Source organism: Phymastichus coffea, unplaced genomic scaffold (genome assembly GCF_024137745.1).
Source record: "Phymastichus coffea isolate CEN01 unplaced genomic scaffold, Cenicafe_Pcof_1.1 PCOF00053, whole genome shotgun sequence".
Classification (NCBI taxonomy): domain Eukaryota; kingdom Metazoa; phylum Arthropoda; class Insecta; order Hymenoptera; family Eulophidae; genus Phymastichus; species Phymastichus coffea.
The window spans coordinates 444,529-458,399 of NW_026706864.1; the positions used below are offsets into that span (position 1 = coordinate 444,529).

At 35.9% G+C, this 13,871-nt stretch overlaps 3 protein-coding genes across 3 annotated transcripts; all 3 read right to left on the minus strand.

Annotated features, from left to right (window-relative positions):
• Positions 1-1,848: 1,848 nt before the first annotated feature.
• On the minus strand, positions 1,849-5,297 carry LOC131665681 (uncharacterized). Its single transcript, XM_058937738.1, has 3 exons — positions 4,850-5,297; positions 2,580-2,792; positions 1,849-2,114 (listed from the first exon to the last, which is right to left on the minus strand). Exons 1-3 carry the CDS (start codon positions 5,295-5,297, stop codon positions 1,849-1,851), a joined length of 927 nt encoding a protein of 308 aa, XP_058793721.1.
• Positions 5,298-7,574: 2,277 nt separating this feature from the next.
• On the minus strand, positions 7,575-8,649 carry LOC131665710 (uncharacterized). Its single transcript, XM_058937767.1, has 3 exons — positions 8,411-8,649; positions 7,979-8,148; positions 7,575-7,894 (listed from the first exon to the last, which is right to left on the minus strand). Exons 1-3 carry the CDS (start codon positions 8,647-8,649, stop codon positions 7,575-7,577), a joined length of 729 nt encoding a protein of 242 aa, XP_058793750.1.
• A 3,779-nt stretch (positions 8,650-12,428) lies between these two features.
• LOC131665711 (uncharacterized) lies at positions 12,429-13,504 on the minus strand. Its single transcript, XM_058937768.1, has 3 exons — positions 13,263-13,504; positions 12,823-12,995; positions 12,429-12,739 (listed from the first exon to the last, which is right to left on the minus strand). Exons 1-3 carry the CDS (start codon positions 13,502-13,504, stop codon positions 12,429-12,431), a joined length of 726 nt encoding a protein of 241 aa, XP_058793751.1.
• Between the last annotated feature and the right edge of the window lie 367 nt (positions 13,505-13,871).

Here is a 13,871-nt window from a genome sequence, read left to right on the forward strand (position 1 = left end):
CGCGTTCCGAAATTTTGTGTGCCTGAATGATCTAAATCTTTTTCTCTTTCTACAATACGTTGGTAAAGTTTGTGTACTCTCGTAATCAAAACAGAGAAAGGGAGAGAGAGAGAGAGAGAGAGAGAGAGAGAGAGAGAGACAGAGAGACAGAGAGAGAGAGAGAGAGATGAAGTAATTTATTTACCCGATATATGGGCTTCGCACGTAGATTTGACGCGCGTGCAGAGCAATTGGGTCGGGGAAACTATAAAGGTGTTTAATAGTCGGGAGAAATTCGTCGGGTTTCATGATGTACATTAGCCAGCATATTCATGATGCCAGCTGAGGCGTGATATTGAAAATTCTTCTTTTTATTTTTGACGTAACTTTCCAATTGAGCTTCATTATTGTTCAATTCGAGAAGATAAAGTATTGAATGTAATTTTTTATACGATATAAACAGAAGATTGATTTGTCATAATGGATTTCGATGACGAGGTAATTGAAATAGTTTATTAAGATTGAAGTTTCAGGAAATTAGAATTTTAGAATATTAAATATTGATGGAATACATATAAGTACACACTGAGATGTAGAAATAGTCATATTTGCAAATCGTGAAATGAAAGAAAACAACGATGCATAATTTGTGAGGAGTTAGCTTATGATTGAATAAAAAACCACGACAAAAGTATATGATCGTGCAAGTTGAAAAAAAGTTGAATCTCGGCACGACCACACAAGGTAATAAATAAAACAGTTAGACGAGATTTGCTGAGTTCGCGTAGTGCGCGATAATAGAGTGAGACTAATAGGGAGACACCCAGAGAGCGAACGGTGTAAGAACATCCGTCTTGTGTGTCTTTCATTTCATTCTTCTCTATATTGCTTTATCATTGTTTCACTCACTTGCATACAATCAAATAATCGCGATCATACTTGTACAGAAACTCCCTCTGGGTAATCGCACGAGCGCGAGTTTGAAAACGACAGTGAAAGCGGAAACGGAACGGAAAGCTAGAATTGCGAGTAGGCGCGAGAAGTTATTTGACTGTAATTGGCCAGCAGGCAGCAGCTGTGAGCTCTACTGACTTCAATATTATGCGAGATCCTGGTTTTTATTTTTTATTGGACCACGGCGTCACGGGAATCTAATGCAGGCACATATATTTTTTCTTTTCTCATAAGTGTATGATAATCCAATTATGTCAGCAGAGCGGTGTGGAGACGAGTAGTCACTTTTACTGCACTACTTGCTTTGTTTGTTATATTACCAGGAAAACCGACTCCTTCTTATCGCAACGTCGTGCAAGTTTAAAAGGCCATTAATTTCTAATGAGAATAACATCATGGAGAATCTAGTTCAAGGACTTATAATGCAAGACCTTTATATTTAGTAACGAATTTTTAACTTTTATTATTGGTGATTCTTTGGTCGTTTCAAATGAATTTTCAAACTGAAAATATGGTATTTCATATAAATTTGCTACAAAAATACCTCTTTTTTATAACGTCAATGCGTATTTAACTAGAAGAATAAAGCAATGAATTTCATTGGTATATGTTTCAACGGTATTATAAAATACGCCACGGGTTATTGAAAAAAATTAATAATTCATCAGAGTTTAATTATGTAATTTTCTTAAATTACGGAAGTTCGCGTGATTTTAGCTATTTTGTGAATGCAACGGATTCGAATTCTAACATTAAGATATTAGCACAATGGTATTTTCACTATCCTATTTACCTTGTCAACTAACTCTTTCATATTTTTAAACATATATATCCTAGATCAACGTGAAAACACATAAATAAAAGAGCATGAAAAAATATTCTTTATAAAATGTTGGGTAAATATTACAATTTATTTCAAGAATCATTTCTAGTCCACACGAAGCTCTTTTTCCTCCTCTCGGACTCCTCAGCTTCCTGATTAGCGTTCTCGTACACATTGACAATTTCACGGATGACATGTTGTCCAAATGGAAATCCAGCATTAGGATCAGGTGTCTGTCGATACGGTTGGAATGGATAATTCTGATCTTGAACAATATTAGCACCTAAACCTACAGCGCCAATAGGTCCACCGTTTCCACCACTCCCGTAGCCATTATAGTTATTTAGACCATTGAAAGCTGCAATTGTAGAGCAGCCACATTAGTGTTTTATTTCCATGGTGCGCGCTGAGGAAAAATCGTGATTTACGTGGGCTTCAATCGGAGCGTGGCCATCGTGCGCACATTCTTTTATATTGTGATCACGCGCGTGCGGGGATTAGAAAAGATTACAAATCGAGTGCAAGTTGCTAATGGTCATACTTGATGCATCAACAGATGTTGCAGCTATTTGTTGATGCGAAAATTATTCTTTCGGAGGAATTAAAAAGCTTGTGAATTAAACCATTTTCCAACAACAGTTGCCTCCACTCGTCGAAAACGTAACTCTTTAAGCCGAGAATTCCAATTACTCTTATCGAAAGTACGTTCCTACCGCTCAAGAATAATCCCGCTTGTGAATGTCTAACTGCCACACCTGAAGCCCAAAGAATTCACGTGAGTTCCGCCCGCAGCGAGAGCGTGCATAAATGCAAAATCAGAGACCGTTAGGAATGTAGCCGCCAGCCGAGACTCCCCCAGAGCCAAACAGCGAATTCCAACCCAGAAAACCGGCGATGAAGAGGGCGATTTTGGTTAACAGCAGGGCTTTCTTCGAGATAATTATCAGCATACCAAAAAGTAGAGGCAGTAGGGAGGCCAAGTTAAACTTGAAACCCAACAAAAACGGCAGCACTAGTTGTCTTACTAAAAGTCTGCCTGTAAGTGGTAAAGCAGAGAGTTAAGGAACATCTACTCGCGGTTATTACCAGCGGCCTTGAATGTGCTGCCGCCTGGAGAACGGAGCTTACAGGTGGTAATGACCGCGGGTAGCCTTGAATTTTACTTTCGTCGGTATCAAAGGTTGACTGTCGGTATACATACTGACTTTGGTCCGCGAGCGAGCAGGTACAATGCATATTTCGTGTACATACATAGATTAGTTGCTTTTCTTTCAATTTTTTCAATGTTTAAATGTTTGTGAGTGATAATTTTGATTAACAAGTTGCAGCTACTGATGCTTGTAAACTCAAGTTTACCGGTAATAAATTATGAGTCAATACTTTGAATGGTAATTTAAATATTAATAAATATCACGCAAATCAATTTTTTTTATTACTACAAACCAAGTTATATAGTAGAAATTATTATTCATGATAAAGTTATGAATTTATAGTAAATTATATTGAATTGTATTCATAAACTCTCAAATAATGTTAAAAGCAACGTTAGCCAGACGAGTTTCAGTCGTTGGCCGCTAGAGTGAGATTTAGAAAGTTATACAAGTATGTAAGAAAATTAATATATAATTTTTTTATAATAAATAAATGAAATTACATTGGAATTATTTCATCTGTGGAATGTCATTTCGTTTTTCAACTTTATTGACACTTATACGCAATAAAAGTGGCTCGGAACTTTAAGAGCACTTAATAGATTTTTATTTTATGATATATTTTGTAATTATCGTAATAATTAACTGGATATTTTCATTAAAAGTAGTTTTTTAGAATATACAGTATGTAAAAAAAGAAATAGTTATTAAAAAACTTTATGCATACATTACCTTACCAAAAAGCACTAATTCATTAAAGGTTCGGTAAACATTAAATAATGAAAATTAAAAATTATTTTTATTACTGTTTAACAATTCTGCTAATAAAGATATCGTCACTTTTTTATTATGACATTAACTTCAATTATTATGTTACGCGTTTCAAAATCTTAATTGAAGACTCCATAAGGTCATAGTTTTAGATCTCATCTATTGAACAATATTACTATTGTAAAAAATTTTGAATATGAAACCAAACGAAATTTTTTTATTTATTTTGTTTTTGTTATTTTTAAGTTGTTAAAAATTAAAAAATTAAGTTTATTGAATAAGCGATTCGTTCATTGGAAAATTACAAATACTCGGCTTCGATTCGGGTGTCAATTTACAAGCGCTATGGGCTTGTGAATACGATGGCCATAGGCCGTATAGTATTTTTTTTGCCTAGTGAGACTGATGAACAAAAAATAGCATAAAAACCACAGCCGGGAATATCGACAAGCCCACAGCGCATGTTTGACAATCTTGACTTCACCTCGGTTGTTAATTATTACGTTCTATGGACTTACCAAATACATTCATGGTCTAAATACGCAATCTACTGATTATCGTTTTTCACTTTTGACTCTATGAATGCTATTCATTTTTTTTAGTAAATAATATATTTTACAAAATAAAGGTCCAGATCGAGAAATCCAAGATGAGAAAAGTTGCTGTTGTTCTCTGTATGGAAATGATTTTTAAGCAACAGTAAAATAAACTTTCATTATTCAATATCAGCCCGCTTTTTCAATAAGTAACAATAATTTTATTAATATTTATATAAAATTATTGAAAATTCTACTTTCCAGTATCAGAACCATTTGACGTAGATATTTCATTACGATCTCAACATGTGTAGATTATACTACGAACAATAATATTTTAATTCATCAAAAAGATTTTAACAAAAGAAAAATTTAAAGCATGCTTTAAAAAAAATAACTCCAGCAGTTTCCGATGCTTCGAACATTGACTATTAGGCGCGCGTGCAATAAATAACGCAAGACTTGCATCGAGTATAATATAGGTGTGCGTAAACCACAGTTCGAGGATTAACCTACAAATCATAACTGTTCACAGGCGGCTAACAGCCTCCCGTAAATTTCGGATCTCTCGAAAATTTTTACGAGGCATCTTATCTCGCTCTCACTCTTTTGCGTTGGCGCGCTCACTCACTCACCGGTGGCGGCCTGCCTATTATGGAGATGATGATGACTCCTCTCGTCCATCACGAATTCAAGAATGCCACTTCCCGCTGACAAAGTTGGGCCTACGCGCATCTGCAGTCCTGGATAAACATTCCCAAGATCCCATTTCATATTTCTACGCTCCAGTAATCTCGAGGCTGCCCTTACTACGTTGCCAAAATCTTTGGGATCCCAATCGAGATCTAATAGACTGCGACTTTCCCCAGAATTGCGCTCCAATTTTACACTGCCAAAGTCTAAACACTCGTCATCGTTCCAGGATTGCAGGGCTGTTAATGCACCTCTGTTAACGCACTCGAATGTGCTGTAACTTCGTTTAGCGAAACAATTGCGTAGAGCTTCATTGAAGGTTCGTGGTTCTTCTATCTGCAGCAGATCTGGGGGTAACTGATGATGATCGTTTGATGAGTCAGGATTCATTATTACCGTTAGACCAGCGGATACGAGAGCGAAGAAAGGTGTGTAGTGAAAAATTGTCTTCATTTTTTTTTCTTTTTCGAATATTTAGCGTTGAATATTGATTTTGAGATCACAGAGGCCAACTCAATTTCAATATACGTTTTATTCGATGTCCAAAGATACACTTTTAAAGAAAATACCGTTAGTGTCCTTGAATTTTAATTATACACTTTTTTTCTCACATGAGAATCACTTACTTTGAAGTCAATTTCTCTTACTTTTGGACTTGCGGCTTGTAACGTATCGTTATATAAATGAAGAAGCGACAGGATAATGCCATGTATTTATTATTTTAATAATTTTAATAATTGAAACCTATTAACATTCTTAAATTTTAGCCAAAGATTTTCATTAGTTAATACTGATTCATAATATTTCTCGTCGAATTTTTTGGATTAATCTTTAAATTTGATAATTTAAATATGATAAATTCCGATCACACATCACTTTGTTAACTTAACAATCACTCTCTGAAGAACGAAAATAAAATGCTGAGACTTGCAATGAACGACGAGCTCGTAGCATGTAAACAATAGAACTGAATCTCTTCATGAAGAAGGAAATTTCACTCCTCCATGAGGTCTCGAGTAAAACTGCTATACCTTGATCCTGGGGAGCGAAGCTATATACTCTCTCAGGGCGTTCACACACGAGGGAACAACAATCGGTTTCACTTGGCAGATTAGCGGCAAGCGAAAGTAAAGGCAACGAACAAAGTACTTTTCCTGCGTGCATGTATTTCGTACACTCATGGTACATCCGCTATGATGTCCGATGTGTCCTCTCTCGCCCGCATGGGAAAGGACACACCGGATGCACCCGAAGAGTTCCGGCTAACTACCGACAGAACAATATAAGCAATATTGTTCTTTCGTCGTACGAAAGTGATGTATTCTGGCAGGGCTTATCTGATTATCGAAGATAGTGTGCGAGGCACAACTTTCCTTCTGAGCGATATTTAATTTATGTCGCGACGACATTGCCATGGGAAGATGTCGTCTATTAACTTTTACTTAAGCTCTCACGCGACGCTCCCTTGCCGGCTATTCAGTTATTTCGCAACCACAATTTAGAGAATGTAGGATATCGGAAAACTTACTGCCTTCTCCAAACAGGTATAATTATACAATCAAGTTATTGTTGTAACAAACTACTTTTGTAGTTTAACTGCAAATATTTATTTAAGATAACCTTAACAAAAATGATGTTGCTAATAGTTGATAGGTCGAGGTATCAATTCTGAACTTTTTTAAGAAAAATTCCATTGAAAGACATTGGTCATCAGGACAAAGGATTGCATCTTAATAAGTTTAAGATAAAGTAAAATATCAGAGATTTATAAAAAAATTATTAAATTTTATTTATAAATAAATCATAAGTTACATTGTTGATCCGGGCAAGAAGGACCGGTTTAAATATAAATAATTCTTCGACACGATTACTCAGTAGCATAATCTGAATACTGACTACAGGTCAATCGCACTGAATCATATCCAGTTATAGATACGATTCCGATGACCTCGATAACCTACTTCAGAGCATATTTCCTGAGAACTCGTAATTATTGTTACTCGAGTCAAATCTTTGCATACTTAGAGTTTGTGTCTTATGGTACGTCAATTGTATTTCATCTGTGTGATTATATTGTAACAACATAGTACCGTAACCGATCGATAAAAGGCGAGATACTTAGTTTCATCTACCTATCTAAATAAATATAACACCTCATAACATAGATATGTTATCAATTCATAATTGAAGTTGATATTTATAAAAAGCTACTTATTTCTAATAAGAAACGTGATCGACATTTGTTCATGCAAATCAGTAGCTTAGTATAAATATAACAAAGAAAAACAACAAAAAAAAATAAATCGCAGAGAAATAAATAAGTTCTTCAAATGCGTTAGAAAACAAGAACTAAGGGCACAAGTTGTATATGTCGTTACTGTCTTAGCTGTCTTAAAACGTCCACGTAAAAAACTTCCTCAAAAAGTCTCTTTGTCTCTAGTAACTCGTCGATGATCCGTTCTTTGTCTAATGCTATATATCGTCACTTGGTAAAAACTGAATGTTTGGCAAAAACCATAAACAGCAAACAACAACAAGCAAAATAGTCACGTCACAGTAAAGTCAGTCGCAGTTAAGTGTCACAGTCGTCATCGTTCGCGTTATTCTTTTCCTCAGTTCCAGATCGTTCCGGATAAGAAGTATATTTAACAGCAACCTCGTCACTATTTAGGCGGTGGCAGGTTTGTGAGCACTGTAGGCCATCTCGAGTGAACGTCCATATCCGGCGCCGTGGTATTCGTCATGATGGTATGGTACATCGTGGGGAGTGTTTTCGTGACCACCCACGTTCCTCTTCTCGAGGAATTTTTTGACAACCAAGACCAAACTGAGGATGAGGGCAATCTTGCTGAACACCAAAGCCTTAAGGACAAGAAGTTTAAATCCGATGATGGCAATTGGGAGGAAGAGGGCAGCCTTCAGTTTCAAAAGCGAAAGGGCGGATTTCAGATTTTCCATGATCTGCTTCTTTTTCTTCTTGCCACGAGCTGTAACAACAAATGAAACACAATCTTAATTTTCATTCAATTTTGCAAAAAACAATCGACCGACGTGATAATTAAGATACTTACATTCTTCGAGGGATCGGGCTTCCTCGGGTAAGCTGATTTCGATGGTGTGAGTGGTGAGGAAACGGGCAGCTCTGTCGACGAGAGCATCGTTAATGGCAGCATCTCTAGCTTCAATCTCAACAGGCAGAGAAGCTTCGATTTCATTTAAAGACCTGGCGTTTTCGACACGACTGCAACCAAAATGCAAATGTCCTTAATATTAACGTTTCCTCGGGCATCACTCTAATATAATCCTTCGTTATTTTCCGGTGAGATATAAGTAATTGCAACTACGGAATGTAATTTAGTGTCTTCTGCTTTAGTGTTATTTCACTTTACGTACGAAAAGAAAAGGTTAGATAAAAGTGAACTTTTGAACAATAACTTTTATGGAAGGTTTACCGAGCTACCGACAAAAAAAATTTCAAATAACTTAATAAAATGTAATCTCACCTTTTCGCGTCTTCATTCTGTACGATTTTGAATCCATCGATAACTTCAATTTGAGCAGACCTGGCGGCTCTATCAACGAAACCGAGAGCTTTGAGTTTCAAGCAAACGGCAATGTCAGCTTCTGCAGAGCACGAGTTGTATAGATTATAAGCATCTTCGAGGAAAGAAGCTTGCTGTTCTTGAGCTGGAGCAGCGAAGGTAGCAGCGACAAGGCCACATAAAACCACGAATCTTAACATCTTGGTTCTACGTTGAAGCACTTCACCGACAATGGTATTAAAATAGTATAAAGTCACCTAGAGAGACTTTTAACTCAGACTTGAGCTACTCGAACGACGACGATCGTATCGGAACTGATCGACTGAATCGAGATGCTGCCTTTTATTACGGAGAGCGAAAGGGGCCATCGTACGTTTTTGAAATTCTAATAAGCCCCACCACCAATGTCTAGGCCATTCTATAGCTTATTGGATCCCCAAAAAAATTTTATTAAACTGTTCGACAAGTTTTTAGAAAGCCGCTATGTCCAATAACGATTCTACATAACTGTTGATAAATTTTTCCAATTCTATGCAAAATTTTTTTCATTGGAATCCGATGTCATAGAATATTTTTATTTTACTGTACAGGATACCACGGAAAATATTTAAGCGATATCTAAGTTTTCAAGACAAATAAAAATTATTTTCTATTTAAATTATGAATAGTCACTAAGTGTTCAGAAATGAAATTTATTCATGGGAAATTTGGAAAATTATTTTCACGTTTTCGAAAATATCAATATTTATAAAACATTTTACATTGCGACAATAAAAAAATATATGAGTAATTTTATTTATCATGGTTTGATTAAAATATTACTGTAAATATAGACAATAAAAGGAATAGTGTATTTTGAAAGCTATCAAAAAATTTAATCAACATTTTAAGTCTATTAGTACTAATAATGTAGCTTCTATTATTTATGTATTTAGCCTAAATTATTTTTCAAATGTTTTATGTACATTATTTAACGAATTTATAATGATTTTTCATTAATTGATAATCAATGGCCATGGATTGCTAAAGCAGTAATGTTTGATAAATAGCGTGAAAATCTTTATACCACCATTAATTATGCATTAAATAAGACCATATCATTTACGAACCATCCACTTGCGCTTATACAGATTAATTAAATTATTTCTTTTCAATTGATAAAATGAAAAGTTGTAAAAACAATTTTTGTAAATTACAATTTACACATATATAGTTTTGTAGAATTTTGATGAAAAAGATTTTTAAATTGTAAAAAATAAACATAATTTGGAATATTAAAATTTATCGTAAAAATATATTAACTAAATTGTACAGTAACCGTTTCGAGTTTCACTTCTGGCTCGAGTCTATATTGCACAGAAATATTTAGGTAAAGGTGGGTCAAATATTCCCAGCGGCTTAGTATAGCTTTGAAGATGAGAGCTGTAGAAATGAAAAAAAATTCTTGTTGAGAAATGGACTGTTTTTCGCTATGCGTTACTCGAAAAAAAAAATGGGATCAACATTTACGGTCAACATAATAACAAGATTGATTGTAATTGTTTCGTGTTATTTATAAATTAATTTATAAATATAATGTAAATATGTAACGGTAATGATACGGATCACTGAAGGTATTTATATTTTATTTAATATTATACATGAAGGTAAATACCTTCAGGTATAATTTTATCGCATATATAAAATTTACTTATTGTCACTTTCGTAGACAGATTGTAAATAAAGTTGGTTGAAAAAAAATTTATGAATTACGCATTCGTATCCATTCATGATTCTGTCTTTTTCAAAGAACTAATCTTTTTCTGTAAGTGGATTATCAAAAAATGTAATATTTCATCGACATTTGGTAGTATTTTCTTTTTATTATTTTCTCTTCTTCATTTGTATCAATAATAATATAAATGGATTTCCAGATATCAAATTGTAAAAAATTATGTATAAAATCTTTAATTATATTTGTTTTAAAAATATCTGGTACATTGAAGCCAAATTATAAAACTTTAAAACATTTTGCTCGTCCTGTGACGAAAAATGCACATACTTCTGTCATCCTATCTTCCTTTACATTTCGCTGCCTAGATATAAACAAACTCCTACCTTTCTCTTTCTCTCTCTCTCTCTCACTCTCTCTCTCTTCCTCTCTCAAAATTAATTATTTATTAATTTAATCAATTTTTTTTTGACCACAGTTGTGAAACCATATGCATTGTTACCCTAATGAAATTTTATATAATGGAAGTCCTTCTCTTTCTCTCCCCCCCCCTCTCTCAATTAAATTATTTATCAATTTAATCGTCTTTTCTCTTATTTTTTTGACCGCATCTTTGACACAATTTAAAATAAGTGTCTGTCTGTCTGTCTGTCTGTCTGTCTGTCTGTCTCTCTCTCTCTCTCTCTCTCTCTCTCTCTCTCTCTCTCTCTCTCTCTCTCTCTCTCTCTAAGTCAATTCGCTATAACCCATATAAATGCGTGTCAGCTTCACATCCCCACCAATTTGGGCATTCGTTCAATATGTGCCTACGCGTCGTTCGAACACGCTGTATACACGATATGCTTTCTTTCTCCTTCTTTCTTTTTTTCTCACACGTACCATGAGGCGTGTATCAAAGCGTTTGTCCTTCTCTTTTACACGTCGAAGATTCTCCTCTTCTTGCTTATTTACGAAGCAGAAAAGGTGTAAATGACTCAGCTATGGCCTTTCTTTATCGAATCGATTGACCGCGTATCTGTAGTAACTATTCTCAGAGATATCTATAATTTTTTATATATGGACACAAAAAAATATGATTATTACACAAGACTAAAATCGAATAATGTAGTCTTTCGACGTAGCATCAGCAGTAGTTATAGTAGTATCTAGTTCTTTTCTTAATCAATAATCTTATTACTTTCTTAGCATTAATATTTATATCTTGGTAAATATCTATTTTTCTTGATTTATTTATTCTTACGCGTGATCAATAATTGTAAATATAATAGTTTTTGTTACTTGAGACATAAGCTGTAACAATTGTCATTAACGTATTCGTAAATTGAATAATATGAAGGATAAGATAGACAATGAATTAAAATAAGGTATTTATAATAAAAACGTATTAAGGTTTATTTATAAATAAATCATAAGTTACAATGGTGATATCCGGACTATTTTCAAGCCGGTTTAAATATAAATAATCATTGGAAACAAATAATCTCAGTGGCGTAAGTATGCTTGTGAATGCTGACTAGGGGTCGTCATATCTTATGGTTATAGAATATAACCCTGATGACCCCAAGGTAGATGATGATGCGAGATGCGCACGCGTATGACCACTTTAGTTTAGTCTCCTGCAAAGTTATTTGTTAACATTGTCCGTGTAATAAATAACTTTGTAGGTAGAGATAGCGAAGAATGAAGAGAAAAAATGAAGAGAAGAAGGAGAAGAAAGTTCCCGAAGTCCATCAGGAATAAGAACTAAGGCACAATTACGTCGTCACTGTCTCAATGTCCACGTAGTAGAGACTTTGTTAAATGAGTCTTTTTTTCTAACAACTTGTCATCAATAATCAACAATCGTCCTTTTTTTGTCTCGTGCGTGTGCGTTTTTCTGTCATATCGCCACTTCATCAAAAACTAGCGATGAAACGTCCAGTAATAACAATAACAATAACAACATCAACAACAAATGTGAGTCACGTCCACAGTCGTTTTTGTCGCACAGTCAAGTTAGTCATCGTGTAATTCACGATTGTCAGTTAGTTGTGTAGTTCACGATCATCGTCGTCCTCAATTCCTGAGTGCCAGTGTATCATTTCAGGATCGAAAGGATAGAAGAGTATATTAGATAGTTGGAGACATAATCAGAATGGCTTGGTCAGGCGCATGATCAACAACTCCAGTTGATTGAGAAATTGAACGCCGATGGACGAGACAGAGAGTGAGAGACAAGATGACATTTGGGAAGAGATGAATTATCGTCATCACAAACTTCGACACCTTTTAAGCGGTGGCAGGTTTATGGGCGCTGTAAGCCATCTCGAGTGATCGTCCCCAACCGCTGCTGTGGTGCTCGTCGTGATGGTGTGGTACATCATGGGTAACAACCTCATAGCTTTGGTGCTTGTTTCCAAAGAGTTTTTGCAGGGCAATCACGGCGCTGAGAATCAGAGCAATTTTGCCGATAACGAGAGCCTTGAAAGCAAGAAGGGCGAGTCCACCAAGAGCGATGGGGATAAGTGCGGCAGCCTTCAATTTCAGCAGAAGGAGAAGAGGCAGTAGCGATTTAACGATCTTCTTCTTCTTGCCACGAGCTGCAACGATGGTAAATTATGCTTTTAAAAAATTTGTTAATTTTGCGAAAATAAATAACGAGAATATTTAAGTTATGACGTACCTTCGCCAAGAGAACGGGAGACTTCCTCGGGCATACTTAATTCAACGGTGTGAGTAGATAGGAAACGGGCAACTCTGTCAACAAGAGCTTCGTTGATAGCTGATTCCCTAGCTTCTGGCTCGGTAGGCAATGTAGCTTCGATATCGTTCAACGACCTGGCATTGTCGGCGCGGCTGCAACAAGAAACAAATGAATCATCGTGATTATTTTATTTTATGTATTACGCAATCCATGTTAATTTTCCATTCTACTTTCATCACATTCTGACGTTTCTGCTTAATATTCATCCGTGGGAGAAATTATTTAAGATACAGAAAGCAAAAGTGAAATTCCTTAATCGAAAGTTTTATCCAACCCACGGAAGGGAGAGAGAAAGAGAGAGAGAGAGAGAGAGAGAGAGAGAGAGAGAGATAAAATAGTTTTTTTTTTTTCTTAATTACCTTTTGCCTTCTTCATTCTGAACGATTTTCAATCCATCAATAAGGTCGATTTGTGCCGACCTGGAAACCCTGTCGACGTATCCAAGAGCTTTAAGCTTCAGACAGACAGCAATATCAGCTTCGGACGAGCACGAGCTATACAGATTGTAAGCATCTTCGAAGAGTGAAGTTTGCTGTTCCTGAGCTGCAGGAGCAGCAGAGGCGATAGCCACAAGGGCGCAAACAACCACGAATCTCAGCATGATGCTTCTGTTGCTTTTTCTGTTGGGTTGCACTTCACCGAAGCGAAATATTATATTGCGAAAAAATACAAAGTGGCGAGTGAAATATCGCGAACTCTGCAACGGGAACGACGACGACGGCGATCGTATCGGAACTGACCGAAAGAATCACGATGCTGGCTTTTATCCCTGTGCGCGAAAGGGGCCCGCGTACGTTTTTGAAATTTTGATGGCCCCCACCGTACATTCCCAAAGCCCTCCTTTAGCTGTATTGGTACTCTCTTTTCTTTTCTCTCTTGCTCGGTCAGGTTCGCTTATAGCATGTGCGCGTACGTACATGTATGCGTGTCCTCTTCATGTCACCGCCACTGCCAGCAAGCCAAGCTGG

Bases quoted from the DNA above. Each gene is read 5' to 3' on its own strand.
- LOC131665681 (XM_058937738.1), bottom strand. From the start codon at position 5,297: ATGAATCCTGACTCATCAAACGATCATCATCAGTTACCCCCAGATCTG. The intron at 2,793-4,849 runs GTGAGTGAGTGA...TACCACTTACAG, and splicing joins TAATAGGCAGGCCGCCACCG to GCAGACTTTTAGTAAGACAA. The intron at 2,115-2,579 runs GTCTCTGATTTT...CTACAATTGCAG, and splicing joins TGGCGGCTACATTCCTAACG to CTTTCAATGGTCTAAATAAC.
- LOC131665710 (XM_058937767.1), bottom strand. From the start codon at position 8,649: ATGTTAAGATTCGTGGTTTTATGTGGCCTTGTCGCTGCTACCTTCGCT. The intron at 8,149-8,410 runs GTGAGATTACAT...TTTTGGTTGCAG, and splicing joins CAGAATGAAGACGCGAAAAG to TCGTGTCGAAAACGCCAGGT. The intron at 7,895-7,978 runs GTAAGTATCTTA...TTGTTGTTACAG, and splicing joins AGCCCGATCCCTCGAAGAAT to CTCGTGGCAAGAAGAAAAAG.
- LOC131665711 (XM_058937768.1), bottom strand. From the start codon at position 13,504: ATGCTGAGATTCGTGGTTGTTTGCGCCCTTGTGGCTATCGCCTCTGCT. The intron at 12,996-13,262 runs GTAATTAAGAAA...TTCTTGTTGCAG, and splicing joins CAGAATGAAGAAGGCAAAAG to CCGCGCCGACAATGCCAGGT. The intron at 12,740-12,822 runs GTACGTCATAAC...CCATCGTTGCAG, and splicing joins CTCCCGTTCTCTTGGCGAAG to CTCGTGGCAAGAAGAAGAAG.